Source organism: Lepus europaeus, chromosome 12 (assembly GCF_033115175.1).
Source record: "Lepus europaeus isolate LE1 chromosome 12, mLepTim1.pri, whole genome shotgun sequence".
Lineage (NCBI taxonomy): Eukaryota > Metazoa > Chordata > Mammalia > Lagomorpha > Leporidae > Lepus > Lepus europaeus.
This window is the reverse complement of record NC_084838.1, coordinates 29,080,435-29,095,686: the sequence shown is the minus strand read 5'-3', so window position 1 is coordinate 29,095,686 and position 15,252 is coordinate 29,080,435. Positions and strand designations below refer to the sequence as shown.

Here is a 15,252-nt window from a genome sequence, read left to right as displayed (position 1 = left end):
GTATTTCTCTACTTTAATATTTGGGCTCCCTGGAGGCCCTCCTTCCTAATGAGACAATCTGAATGGGAGCAAATGTCTTGGGCAAGAAACATAGGGCCACTGTAAGAAGGTGCCCTGAGGCCCTGCCAGGTGTGGTTGGTACTGCAACAGGGAGAACTGAGGCCACTGGGGAAGATGTGGGCCAAGGGACTCTTCAGAATGCCAGTGATGGAGAGTACTGCTTACAAGCCCCAGTCTGCTGGCTGGACTTGTGCAGTAGCTATCATCCAGAAACTCACTGCACTTTTCCTAAAATCAAGGGACAACTAGGCCTCACATGTCTAGGGAGGCAAGACCTGCCATCCCCAAAGAAAGAGAAATGCTTAAGTCCCTTGCACCCATGACTTCATGACACACACATCCAGAAAGGGCCTGGTACTCACATATCAAACAGCACATTGTGCTGGGGACAGACCCCCAGATTTTGCCGGATGGTGCTCATCTCCGAGCGAATGTCCTTCCCCAGGATGTAGGCAGTGCCCGAGGTGGGAGGGAACAACCCAGTCAGGATGGACCTGAGGTTAGAAACCAAACAGTATAGGAGTCAGGGCTGACCCACCTTCCCCTCTAGATGCTGCATAGCCAAGCAGAGAGAGCAGAGGGCACCAACCCTCCCACCCCCCAATTCCTATCTAACAGACTCTAACAGGCCCCAACAGACCCCCCGCCAACAAGGCAAAAAACTGCTCCATGTTAAGGAATAACTAGAATCAGGCCTATGTGTCAGGAATGGCAATTTTAGCATAAAGTATTTTAAAAACAAAGTATCCAATTTGCACTGGAAAGTATACTTTAAAAAATGTTTTATATACTTAATATTATGTCCACAAAAAATTGACAAACCAGAACAAGTTATTCAAAGAAAAAAACAAAAGTTTGTGTTAGATGGTAAGATTCTGGAATGCCTTTTAAAATTGTTCTACCATGTTCGTAACATTTTGATTTACATTAAACAAAAAGATAAAAGAAAAACAGGAAAAGAGTATCTTGTCTAAAAGAGTATCTTATCTAACGATACAACCTCTGGAAGGGTTGAGAAAACACAATGAAAACCACTGAGGCTACCTCTGGGGTTTTATGGCTTTTGTCCCATCCAATGCTGTCATGGTAAGATCCTTGTAGATCCCAGGCATGGCAACCAAAGCCAGCTGTCCAGATGCTTCTCACATATGCTTAGACACTTTCTGGAAATTGCCACCCCCCTCTAACATCCAACCCTTCTTTCCAGATTCTCGCTTTACAGTTCTGACCAAACTAGCTCAAAAGGAGACCCTTCCTCAGAGCTATCATGGCTACAGAATACCAAGAACTACATGGGAAAGTCATACAAAGGATCTCCCCTGATTCAGGTTGACGATTGACATCTAGTAAAATCTTGCACTTAGAGAGCAGTCTCCTGATTAGATAATGATTTTACATCCATCATCTCCTGTGTTTTGCACTTGCCCCAGTGACCCAGACAATTTCCTTAGGTGGAAACTACACTGTGATTCTGTGAGTCACCCCTCTTCTTACATGGTGGTGGTCTTCCCTGCTCCATTGTGACCCAGGAAGGAGGTGATCTGGCCCTCATAAAAGTTCAGTGCCAAGCCATCGACAGCCACTTTCATGCCATCTCGGTAAACCTTCACCAGGTTCTGGATGGACACGCCCAGCTTCAAGTGGGTAGGCTCTTCTTCCATGCAAACTGTGAGAAGAGAGAAGGGTGAACCCACAGAGATCACTGACCGAGTAGGGTCTGAAGACCTGGGGGCTGTGCTTCTACCTTCAGAACTTCTCTCCAAGATCACTCTGAACTCACAGGCAAGCAAGAGGCTATACACACGTGTGGGGACCAATTTGGGCACAGATATTAGTGACTGGAACACAATAATAAAAGTGTCTGCACTGTAGACTTTTGGAGAGGAAGGAAGACTTGAAAAAATATAAGATGATACAATAGATGCAAATACAGCAAAAAAATATATATATATATAAGATGATAATAGATTCTTAAAAACACATCTAAAAATGTCACAAACTGGAACACCCACACCAGGGAATACTACTTTGCAATGAAAGGAATAAACTGGTGATACACGCCACAACTTGGATGTATCACATGGAAATTATACTAAGTTAAAAAAAAAAAATCAACAGGCTACCTACTATATGGTTCCTTTTACAGAACATTCTAGAAATAATAAAATTATGGAAATGGAGAAAAAAATAGTGGTTATCCCATGTCAAAGACTGCAGAAGAAGGGAAGTGCCTCTGGCTATGAAACAGTAGCATGAGTGAACTTTGGAAGCTGCAATAGGCCTGAATCTTTATTGAGCTGCTGATTACATGAATCAACACCTGTGATAAAACTGCACAGACTAAGTGCACAGAAACACATGCTCCAGCAACTGTGGTCAGATCTTGGAGACCAAAAGGGAGCTGGAACAGGGGACAGTGAGCTCACTAAGATATCGCTTCCAAATGAAGGAAGGACACAGAGGAGATCAGCAGAAGAGGGGCCTATTAACAATGGAAGGAAGCCACACTAGGCAGAAAGAGCTTAACAAAAAAGCCCAGTAGGCAGAGCCTTTGCTTCTCCACCCACAGTCAGGAGCCAGGAGAGGCTTTGCGTTCTGGGGCAGTGACTTGGTGCCAACCGATACAGCCTTAAACATGAATCCCCCTGACAAGGTAGGCAGCAAGGCTATGGCTCATGGATACACAATCCCAGCCATCTCCACCTCTTCCTTCTACCTTATTAAAATATTATGAGACATGTGAGTGGCAAGAGAAGGCTAAAGATACAGGGGGTCAAAAGAGACTGTCTGAGAAGCCAAGAAAGCAAAGTGTGACTTAGGGACCAGACAGTGACTCTAAGTTAATAGCATTGCACACAAACAACATGGTCTAATTTAGAAAGAGGCATTGCCATGTGATTTCTCTGCCCCCAGAGTGGATGAAGAGTCTTTTAAAGGGCAAGAGTCATCACTTGACTCCAACAGTCTCGGGGCAAAACAGCACTAGTTAAGGGAAGGGCGAGTCAGCAGCACTTACTTTCTGATGCTCCCTTCTGGCTGGAACCAAGGTGGCTCTTCTCATCACTTTCCTCACCGAACCAGTAGGACTTGGTGCAAGGGAAATACCAGGGCCTGGGAATGCCATACTGGCCTGAAAGCAAACACAGGTGTCAGACAAGCTGAGCACCATGCCAGAAATCCAGAGGTTTCCAGACCCACCCCTCCTTCATACACCCTTAGGAGAAAGAACAGACTGGAAAGGAGGTGGGGGAGAGGGTGCTAACATATGCTGAAACCCACTATGAATGATAAACATTCTGTACCTCTCAGAGTTCACCCAACAACCCCAAGGGACAGAGGCCATCTCCACTGGGAAACTTTAGCCCACCCAGTCACTCAGCCATAAGTTAAGGACTCAGAATATGAATTCAGACCTGTACCATGGAAAACTGAATACTCAATAAAGGAAGTTAAGGTAGGGGTAATAAATACTTTACAAATATATCTCCTCTGGAAGAGAGTTAAGCCTTACTCTCCTAGAATTAGATATTGGATGAAAAATTACCCCAACTAGATTCATCTGCACTTAGTCAAAAAAGATTCATTAAGGAAAGAACTAAATTGATTTTTCTACTGGATGCTAATTTGATTAAATCTCAGGCAAGGGCTTAAGGCCACTATATTCTATTATTCACAACCTGTACTAAGAAAACAGAACCTTCCTAATGATAGATCTCTAGGGACATAGAATTGAGTCAACACTGAGAGGAATCTGCTGGGTTCACTGACCCAGTGTAACCCAACTGGGTTTACTTCCAAGCACCAATATTTACCAGCCATGTAACCACTGGCAAGTTAAGGAACAGTCAAGGGTCTCTCATTTGAAAAACACTCCGTATAGCAGCAATTAGCTCAGAGCAACCTTATAAGGATTAAATGAACCAGACTATATGAAACATTTTGCACAATGTCTGCTACACAGTGCTCAGAAGTGAGTGCTCTATTAGCAATGACAGTTGGACTTTTTCAACATCAGCTGCCTCTCCTTTGACTACTTGTTAGCCAAGGGTCTAAGGCCCAAGCCATATCCCAGGGAGCTCCATGCCCTGCAGAAATTCCACCTGAGAAAAAGGAAAGCTCTGAGGCCAGAAATCACATATGCCTAGCGGATGGCCAAAGCAATATGGAAGCCCAGTGTACCTGGAAAGACAGCCTCAATGTACCACGTCATCACACCATAGAGGAAGGCATCGAACAGCATCATGGAGACCGAAGTGGTGAGATTGAAGCCATCTTCCTCCACGGGGCTCTTGAAGAGGTTGTCCCACTGTACCCCAACGCCTTGCTCCTCGAAAAGGGCGAAGTACTCACAGCCAAAACCAAAGGCCACAGGAGACAGCAGGCTCTGTGAGAAAGAGGCAAAGTCACTTATCTAGTTCCTTGTCGCTCTCATCTTTCTGCCGCTTCTAATGTAAATTCCACCTGGAGCCATTAGAATTTGCAAAATGGATCTATTACAGGATATGGAAAAATTTACCCAGAGAGTCCCTCTAGGGGAGTGGGCTCCCCTGTAGCATATGAAATGACTGCATTTATATCCACTCATTATGCACACACATTTCGAAATGCACATGTGGTACAGTAAAAAGCTTTTAGAATTTTATCCTTCCAAGGCTCAGCAACCCTCCCCCTGCCCCCACACACACAGACATAGTGCCTCTCAGGCTCTCTGCCCAGCCCGTGATGCTCAAGACCAGAAAAGTCTGACTGGGGCTACCGCTGCCTATGAGGCCCAGACTTTGCAGAGAAGCATCCTATGAGTGATGGTTAGCTTTCCTTGTAAGTGGCCCAGGGGACAGCTGGAAAGGTGTTCTTACAGGGACTCACATACCTTCAAAGGCCTCTCCTACTCCATACAAAGGAAAGAAATGTCTAAGTCAGGGGTTTGTGGGAAGGCGGAGCACCTGCTCCTCAGTCTTGCTCAGTTCAGAAAACACTGCTCATAGAAATACCATACTGGATTACAAGGAAGACAGAGTCCAGAAGGAGCCATTTTTGACCTCAAGGGGGCTTTAAGTTATATCTGTAGCCATGACCTTGTAGTGGGCTTCACGTAGCCAGCACAGTTGGGAAATGACATCTATTAATTAAAATCATTCCCCATGCCATTTATCTCAAGCCAGGGTCAAAGCACAGTCTAGCTTTCTGAAAAATGAGGACTAAGGACAAACAGCCTAATGACACAAGTCCTGCCTTCAAAGAGCTTCGACTTTACAACAGAGGTTCAAGTCCCATTGGGAAGAGACTCCTCTTCTGTTCTCAATTTGCTGACTCTATTCAAACCCCTCCCCTGTTGCAGCTGCTGCAGAAGGGCCAGAGCTACTCACCGCAAAGATCTTGAGTGTGAAGCCCACGTAGTCCTGCCACGCCACACACAGGACGTAGGGCAGGTACAGTGTGAAGTAGATGATGCCCCCACAGGCTGCCGCCAGGTTGGCTCTGGAGAAGATGGTGCTGATGAGGAAGCACTGCATGATGGTCACCACGGCAAACACAGACAGAAAGACAAACACCACACTGGGGTCGCTGTAGGGCAGCAGGTTTCCTAACTGGGAAGGAAAAGAGCCATTCAATGTGTTTCCTCACCAAGCCCAAGCACTCACTGGCATGCCTTTGGAAAAAGTCAGGGTTTCTTCAAACCACCTTGGAGGTGATGCAATGCAACAATGCTATTCATTTTTCTGATATGGAAATCGACCTTCCAGAGGGAAATGACTTACCCTAGACTACAATGAAAAATTACTGCAGAGTTAGGAATACAGCAGAGTCCAAGGCTCTCTGCTAAATCTCAATGGAGATTTTGCTGCTTCTCCCATAGGTAATAGTAACTGGACTGTTACTATTGGTAGCAAGAAAACATTGTGGGAGATAATACCACATACAACTTTTCTCTCTAAAAGCCAAGGAAGACAGCCAGATAACCTTGATTTCTGTGGTTTCTGCATTCCCACAATCTTCCAAACTCATGTGGGTACTTCCAGCTTAACTCTCATCATCAGATATATTTCAGCATGACCCACCTGCTTGCAGTGGTCACAGGGCCAGCACCCTTGACAGAGTTTGGCCCCCTTGCAGTCAGATAGCAAAGGGTGAGGGGTTGCTTTCAGCAAGAATTACATTCAAGTCCTGGCTCTGGCATCCTTGACCTCCCTTAGCCTCATTTTCTTGTATGTTAGATGGTTATTTAGTGAGGATATAGTAAGAAAGCAAGCACAGGGGATATGCTTTAAACAGCATTTGGCAATCAGTAGGTGCTCCTTTGTAACAGTTGGTGGCTGATAATAAATTGAATGTTGGTGGGGCCAGCGCTGTGACATAGAAGGTTAAACCTCCACCTGTGGTGCCAGATCCCATATGGGCACCAGGTCCCTAATACACACTTACAGGCCAAACCTTGTCTCAGTCTCTGCTTCCAGACAACCTATCCCACTATATTAATTGTTCTTCTGACTACCATTTTTAGAAATTCAGGAAAAATCGGCACCAAGTACATCCAAGGAAACAAACAGCCCTCAGATGCTACTATGAACCCCTGCCTAGTACGTGGTACAGGGCTTACCCAGGATGCATGGGTCCTGAGTTCTTGTCCTACTTAGCTACTAACCAGCTGAGTGACCATGGGCTCATGGCTGCGCCCTCTCTGAGCCTCATGTTCCCCAACGATAAAAGGAAAGAACTGTGGGAGTTGACAGGTGAGACCCCTACCCTCCCAGAGTACTGGCTTTTCCTCTTCTCCTTTAACCCACGCTGAGCTGTTCCCTGGCAGGGAAAAGCAAGGAGGGCAGCCTTACCTTCAGGATGACCACCAGCAGGCCTGCACTCACGAGCAGAGGGATGAGGCTGCTGATGAACCAGCTAAACCAGAGGATGCCGTTGTCCAGGCCCATGATCCGCATGGTCTCCTTCAGCCGTGCCTCCTTCTCATACACAATGCCCTTAATGATCACAGCCACAGAGTAAATCCAGGCCAGCGTCATGAAGAGGGGCATTGACCGGCTCATCACCCTCAGGAAGCTGGAGGCCCCCAGGAAGGGCCGGGGGAGAATGAAAGACACACATGAGCCAGGCTTATGGGCCAACAGCAATGAGCCTGCACACTAGCGGAAGCACCACACCTGGTCCACAGAAGGGCAGGCCCTCTGGACTCCGAAACATACAGGTTACCAAATGCTTCCTGAGCACTTCAACATAGACACAAAAACCAACCTAACAAAGTGTTGCCAAGCAAAATTTCTTTGGAGGCTTGCTTTAATAACTAGGTAACCATCAGATGCTGATAAGTTAAAGATGCATTGTATAAAGTACTAAAAACCAAAACATAAAACCAAGTTATTCTTTCACAAAAGTTCCAGATCTCCAAGGTGATCTCATTACAGGCTTGTTTAGCCTAACTCTAATCACAGTGCAGAAATACACTTTGGGCAGCTCAATAATATTTTAGTTTCCAAACTAGAATAGGGACTGCAGTGTTCCAAAGTAAAAAGGACACAAATATTGGACCCTGAAACTTAAAGTCTAAGTCCCAGTTTTATCGCTTAGACATTTACTTGCTACGTGTCAACAGGCAAAGCCTCTTAATGCCTCTGAACTTCCAGCATAAGTGGTCTGGAATTCTCGGTCTTAAGACAGCCTTTCTAGAGTAAAACTTTGGCTGAGGGATCTTTGGAAAAGTCTTCCTTTGAAAAATCCTGGCTAATCATTTTGGAGGTGAAAAATAGGATAATTTCTGATGATCTAAAAAAGTAGCAGCTGACCTCACAAGGAAATAGGTTGTTTAATGCAAAATACAAGCCAAAAAGCCCTGTTCCTTCTGTACCCTGATCCCTATACACACACACACACACACACCAACAAAGCAAGAAAGAATGAGAGAATTTGGAAGAGACATGACATATTTCAAATGCTTGTGATAATTTGCACCTATGACTACTCTCTTACAAAATCATTAACTCCAAAGGCACAGTTCCCACAACAAGAACTTGTGAGCTTAGTGACTAAGCACTAAAAGATTATCTTAAAAGTCTAAGAGAAAAGCCGGCGCCGTGGCTCAACAGGCTAATCCTCCGCCTAACAGCTCTCTGCTGTGGCCAGGGAGTGCAGTGGAGGATGGCCCAAGTGCTTGGGCCCTGCACCCCATGGGAGACCAGGAGAAGCAACTGGCTCCGGCCTTCGGAACAGTGCGGTGCGCTGGCCGCAGCACGCCTACCGCGGCGGCCATTGGAGGGTGAACCAACGGCAAAGGAAGACCTTTCTCTCTCTCTCTCACTGTCCACTCTGCCTGTCAAAAAGTAAAAAAAAAAAAAAAAAAAAAAAAAAAGTCTAAGAGAAAGAGGTTTTGTTCAGTTTCACTTGACTTGTTTCAAAATGTGGTTCAACACTTAGAAGAATGGATAAATGTATACAAAACCCACTTTGACCAGTCTATACTGCTGTGTCTGTGTTTGGGAGTATGTGGATATTTGCACTTACATGTATTTTTCATGGTACCTCTTCAACTTGCAGACTAGAGCAAAATGCATCAAGTGTAAAACTCTAAGTTGTTGATATTCATGGATACAAAAGGAGGGAGAGTGACCGGTATGTGCATGTGTCTATCCTTCTGTCTTTGATGTGCTGGAAACTGTGACCAACAGGCATCTTATTACCAATTAACCTCTTATTACATCTAGCATCTTATTTCCATTTCATTCATACACACACACACACACACACACACACTCCACCTGGTACAGAATTAACTAGTTAAATAAAGATGATGGTTTGTAGGTGACTCACATGTCATCGACATAGCAGGGATAGGGCATCTGTTGTACATAGACACCGGTTTTCTTCTCAGTGCCTGTCAGCACCCTGATGATCGCTTGCTCCACCACGTCCTGCAAGTAGGCGAAGCCCCCCCAGACATACCGCATGTCCTCAAAGGGGTCAGCCCGAGGACCGGGGTCCCAGTACCTAAAACCAAACCACAGGTGATCAAGCATTCCTCAGAACCATACAAGAAAACAATCCAACTGCCCACAATCCCCAATCCTTACTAAGCCACTAATTTTATTTTTGTGTCTCACTTTTTGGTCTCAATTGAGATATACACATATTTTTAAATAGATATAATCATAATGAACATAGTACTTTTGGTGTTTTTTTTCCTCTCCATTGGCTACATAACAGGGTATCAAGTAAACATACCAAATTTACTTAACCATTCCCTTTTTCTTGTTTGCCTCTTTTCATAATAAATGGATAAAGCAAACAGGGAGAACCTTGATAAATTCCCTTGAATTGAAATGTTGAATCAAAAGATATTTGATATATTATGACCTTTGAAATAATAGCCCAGGGCCAGTCTTGTGGCACAGTAAGTTAAGTTGCTGCTTACAATGCCAGCATCCCGTATCACAGTGCCAGTTCAAGCCCCAGCTACTCCATTTCTGATCCAGCTTCCTGCTAACGTCCTCGGCAAGGTAGTGAAAGATGGCCCAAGTGCTTGGGGCCCTTCTACCCACATCAGCAATATACAGGGAGTTCCTGTATCCTGACTTCAGCCTGATCCATACCACTCTGCCTTTCAAATAAATAAATAAAATCTGTTTTAAAAACAGAAACTATAAAGAAGCTTTAAAAGAAAAAAGAATTAAAAAAGAAAGAATAACCTTCAGGAATGAACATACCAAAATCAGACCACCGAAGATTTTTCTGTTGAAATTTCTACTAAATTGTTAATTTAAATTAAGTACTCCTAGTCATAAAACCTGCTCTTGACTTCCCCCAACTGTGCTGGTGGGAAGGGATTCAACTTACGCATCCTTGATTTTATTCGTCCTCTCCACATTGTCAATGTCCATTCGGATCTTGTACTTGACATGAGGGGGCAGCTCAGCACTGTCTGGAGTGATCCCAGTGAAGACGACTCCAGCCCAGAACTTCCTCTCATCCAGCAGCTCCATGGACTTGTTAATGAGCCGGACCTCAGTTGCTATGGGTTCCAGCTTGTTCAGGTTGACACACTGACAGAGGAACAGCCCCAGTGAGAAACAAGCAGTGCTTACCCTAAGAGCCTCACACTAAAGCGTCATTGTCTAAGGGCCTCTGAAGGAGCTTCCCAATCTCCAACCAAAAAAGGATCATTTTGGTTTTTAACTGAAATTTAAGATAAATGCTGGAAGTATTTAGACTTAAGTCGCTTGTACTGATCTTTGTGGAGGAAAAGAAGTTGAAACAATGAGCAATTCTTATTTTCCTCTCTGTTTTCTTTGCAATTTTGAGTCAGAGCAACGAGCCAGAGACAAACCAAAGAACCTTTAATTCATCCTTATTGCAACACAATTTTTGGAATTATTTTTTCAAATTTAATCTGTCTTGACTTAGGTTTTAGGTGTATTTCATACATCATACTTTTTTAAGGGAATTCTTTGTTTCCTTAGGCACTGGGAAATTAAATCATAGGAAAACCTAGAAGACAATGGATAGAAACACTCTTGAATCAACAAAGAATAAAGCTAGCTTCAGGCTTGTTCATTTACTCACTCAGCCAACATTTATGGTGCGCCTTTTGTATTCCAAGCCCTGTGACAAGGCTTGAGGAACACTGCTGTATGTGGGACTATACTTTTTTTTTTTTTTTAAGTTTCCTCCTGTCCAAACCTACTGTGACATCCCAGAAAAAGAAGGTGTAGGCATTTCCTAAATGAACCTCAGGGCAGTTCCTCACCTCCATGAAGCGAGAAATGGTCTGGATGGCCTGGTTTGTCTCGTTGAAAGCTTCTCTCCAGGTATACACGGAGCCATTAGCAGACTGGACGTCCTCTGGGCGCTTGGCCAGAAACCTCATGATGTCTTGTGCTGTCCAATCTAAGCCATCCAACTTCTGTTCCCAAAAGGGGCCATTTCCTCTGCTGTCCAGCAGCGTCTGCCATCCCAACGAGAGTGTACAAGCAGTGAATACCAACTAAATCTTGATGAGCACCATGTGATGTGCAAAGCCCTCACACATGCATTGCCTCTTTATTTCAACCTTCATAGAAAATTGTGAAGTAGAGCACGGTGTCCTCATTTTATAGTTAAGAAGGCTGAGGTTGGAAAACAAAATAGAATGTGGTCCTAACCTTGGCCGGATCTTCATGCTAACAGATGTGGAGCTAAGACTCAAAGTCAGACCTTCCTGTATTCAGAATCCACAACTTTCCACTACACCAAAAAGCTCAGCTTAACAGCATTAACTGCAGCAACAGGAATAACAATATTTACTTACACAGTTACTATGTTGAGTGACTTATATGCTTTACCTCACACGACTCCTATATTTCCCATTTCACTAACAGGAAAGCTGAGGTTCAGAAAGGGTGATCATTAATAAAAGGACACACAGCAAATAAGTAGCAAAGCCAGAATAGGATAGGCCCTCTGATTGTAGTGCATCTCCCTATTCTATCACCTTCCTGTTTTTGAGACCCCATATGATAACCCACATAAAGATCCTACTTCCAGACAGAACCCACTTTTACTATGCAGTCTAGAAAAACAAAACTGCTATAAAACCAAGTAAAATAGCATGTTTTCCAACTGCAGGACATGTGGCTCATGACACAAAAAGGGTCTCCTTTCTATTTCCTGATCCCTTACACCAGTTGGTTCCTTGTGGGTCTCCGTGGAGGAGAAGGACAAGTGAATCCAGTGCTCAGCCAGAGACCCAGAGGGGCGGGGGCAGAGGCAGGCACAGATGTGCTGCCAGGAGAACGGGCAGCTGCAAACCCCACAAAGAGCAGATGCATCACAGCTTCCAGAGGAAGGCGACGCCCTGGCTCTTTGGAACTGGAATCTCCAAGGGCCTGAAAACAATCACTTTTTAAATCAGTCTTATTTCCACTAATATTATCAGCTTTTTCCTTCCTTGTGTCTTCACATATATTACATTAATGGGAGCATGATGAGTTTATAGAATATATACTATAATTTCACTAAATATTTCTATACTGCTAAGGATTTAGTCTATTCCCAGTTTCTCACAATAACAATTATCACAGTAACAACATTTTCCTTCTCACATATTGGCTTCTTGAAAAATATGTCTGCAGGATACCTCCCTGGGGGAATATGGGACACAGGAGAGAGCATTTTTTATGGTTCTTAAAACTTTCATTCCTAATTGCTTTCCATTAGGAAATAACAATTTACACTATCATTGGTAGGCTATGTAAGTAAGTCTGTTAACATAATAGATACAGAACTGTACCTCACAGTTCACAGAAGCATGAGTTAGTGCTTCTGAAACTACTTTATTTGCATTGAACAATTAAGAGCCGAATGAACAGACTGACACGTGGGGTGAGGCCTGCCCTGTCCAGAGTAGCTTCCGGGCAACACAGCCGAGCAGAGGGAGTGATGCCATGGCGCAGACAACAGTAAGGTAAGAGCTGCCCCGGCAGAAGCAGAAGCCTCCAACATCACCCGGACATACCAGAAACCACTGATGGAGTTAAGCGCTCCTGAGGTGAGTGAAGAAAGCAGGTAGAGGCTCCTTTGACTTCCACTCATGGGCTAATGACTCCCTAGTCTGTGTCTCCAGCCTGACCACCCACCTGCAGGGACCCCAGTCCCCATCATTCACCAGCTAGAAACCAAGAATCATTCTGGTGCTTCCCTCTTTCACTGCTCCACCACTGAACAGTCACCAAGCCCCAAGTCTGGCACTGTGCCTTGGGCACTCACATGCAGAGCCTCTGCCCTGGTCTCTGCCTGCCATCCATCCATCCACCCACCCATCCATCCACCCATCCATCCATCTATCTGTCTTCTCTCATCAATTCATCTGTCACACAGAGTAACACATCGTCATCTCCCCTTGCTTAAAACTCTGTCACGGTCCTCCAGAGTGTAAAGCAAAGAGCCCCAGCTGGTGTGTCCTGCAGGGTACGGCAGGCCTTTCTGTCTAGCCACCACTTCTTCAACTCCTGCTGTACCTCATGGATTTTCCATGCTCTACTCCTAATGACCGCCACTGCCGCATTTATAAGGGCCCTGTCTCATTTAACAGAGAGCTAAGGAGCACTTGGAGCCTCCGAGGAAAATTCTCAACTGAAGACTAAGGAAATATCTACAAGATTCCTTTTCTAAAAAACAAAACAAAACAAAACAAAATTGAAATCTATGCAGGGGTTCCTCATAATGTGCATTTTCCATGAACTTTTTGAACAACCCTCCATGTACATGGATTTCAAGGAAATTTCGACCGTGAAATAAACTTATCTTTTAATTCCATTTTCCACAAACTTTTTAAAGTCCCCTTGTATCTGTCCTCAATTTAGAACTCACTGCATCCCTCCACCAGAGGGCCTTTATCATCTTCCGAGACCCAGACAGAGAGAAAAAGTCCAACTGGTAGAAATGTGGATTCCAAGGAGAAGAGGCCTGAGGCCACAGTGCTGTCCGTGGCAGGATCACGTGACTCCCTCACAAAGGAGAGACTGGAGTTCTACAGGGAGCCATGCTTAAAGGCAGGAGCTATTACTGATAGTGTAAATCCACGCAAATGATTGCTCGCACTTTTCTCACAAAAGCCCCTCATTTTTAAAGGCCCCTTTGCAGGAACCCCGCAGGTGTGTAACAACAACAAAGGAGATGAGCTTCTCATCACCACATTTCTTTGGCCACCTGTCTCCCAGGGGAGCCGGGGGACAGTCCTCACCTTCCGAAGAGTTCCCTCCAGGTGGGTACAGCCCCTAAGACCCAGCTGCCCCTGGGATCAGGACAAGAAAGCTGGCAGTATCCTCTCCTGCTTCTTAATGGCAACAGAGATGAAAGGAGGCAGAGGGAGAGCCTGCCGCTTCTCTGACTGTGCAAGGATGATGCGATCGGATTGCAGACACTCTCTTCCGGCTCTGACAGCTCCGCTTCAGAGTGCGACTGTCTCCAGAGCACTTATCCATCTCGAGGGGCTCTGCAGCTCTAAGTGCAGTCCCCTCCCTGCAGCAATGGCAGCTCCACGCTCACGCGCAGCTGTGGGAATGCGTGTCTCAGCCCCGTCTATGCATCAGACTGCGCCTTTGCTCCCATGCCTCCTTCCACGACACAGGAGGCTAAAGAAGACGCTACCATGGGCTCAGGGGCTGGAGCCAGAAATGAAAACACTTAAGACCCTGCAATCACCATGCTCTACCTCTGAACACCACCCCTCACTAAGCTGCATAGGAAACCGACACTTGGGCATGAAAGGATTGATGCTGACATGCACAGTGCTACTGCCGCACCGTGGCCTCAGCACTTCTGGAGAGACAGCAGCCCTGGCCCTGGCGTTATGCTCACTACGTCATCACTGGCTAAATTGGAAGAATTCTCATCTCAGTTTTCTTGAGGAAAGCTACCAGAAACTCCGCCCTCTGGTTCAAGCAGGTGCAGAGTACTCAGGGGACACTCACCCGGACAAGGTCCATTTCTTCACTGCTCTCCATGAAGGTCCAGATCTTGGGGCTGAGCTCTTCCCACATGCCTTCCAGATCGTGGAACACAGCCAGCTCCTGGAAGGTCTTGTTCACCTGGAGTCAGGTGAGGAGCCAGGGACCACAGAAGGAAGAGAGGAGGCAGAGACAATGCGTGATTCAGCTTCTCCCTGGGCAGAACCTCTCCCCATCCCAGGAGCCCTCAGGAAGTCCTCCAGTCCCCAGGCTGTGATCCAGATCCCCAGGGCGAGGCAGCTGGCCCTCAACAGTCAGCTCAGGTCTGGATCACACCTGAGGGTCTCACTCGTGGGAAATCCCAGAAGGACTATTTCTCTGCACATCTCCCTCTGAGCTGCCTTTGCTTCTCTGACCCTGATTACGGGAAGATTCAGGGAAGGGAATGTTGGCCTTGGGCAGCTTACCTCAGCCATAACCTGCCTCGTGGCTGGAGTGTCAGGTGTATAGAGGATCTTCCCAACAAGCAAAGGCTTGAGAGCTTTCCAGATGATGCGAGAAAGAGGACTGGACTCCAAATTCTTCATCAAATCATTACAATAAGGAGCTGCAAAGATGATAGAAGAGACAAAGACTCACTCATATGCACGGCCATACGAGAACACTGGAACTTAGGAGGGCTTTGGAGCCAGCCAGCAAGTCCTGAGTTCAAATTCTAATTCAACCATTTCCTAATAGGCATCCAGTAAATAACTACTTGGCTGAG

General features: G+C 45.5%; 1 protein-coding gene across 2 annotated transcripts in view; it reads right to left on the bottom strand.

The window, feature by feature from the left end:
- The window catches only part of ABCA1 (ATP binding cassette subfamily A member 1), a 137,068-nt gene that overhangs the window by 38,239 nt on the left and 83,577 nt on the right, over positions 1–15,252 (bottom strand). For both annotated transcript variants that reach the window (XM_062207837.1, XM_062207836.1), the window contains exons 10-20: positions 14,954–15,093; positions 14,511–14,627; positions 10,808–11,005; positions 9,898–10,103; positions 8,875–9,051; positions 6,891–7,113; positions 5,427–5,648; positions 4,240–4,444; positions 3,077–3,190; positions 1,555–1,726; positions 423–554 (exon numbers count right to left, since the gene is read on the bottom strand). In XM_062207837.1, the coding sequence (XP_062063821.1) occupies positions 423–554; positions 1,555–1,726; positions 3,077–3,190; positions 4,240–4,444; positions 5,427–5,648; positions 6,891–7,113; positions 8,875–9,051; positions 9,898–10,103; positions 10,808–11,005; positions 14,511–14,627; positions 14,954–15,093 (1,906 nt within the window). The remainder of the gene's footprint in view (positions 1–422; positions 555–1,554; positions 1,727–3,076; positions 3,191–4,239; positions 4,445–5,426; positions 5,649–6,890; positions 7,114–8,874; positions 9,052–9,897; positions 10,104–10,807; positions 11,006–14,510; positions 14,628–14,953; positions 15,094–15,252) is intronic.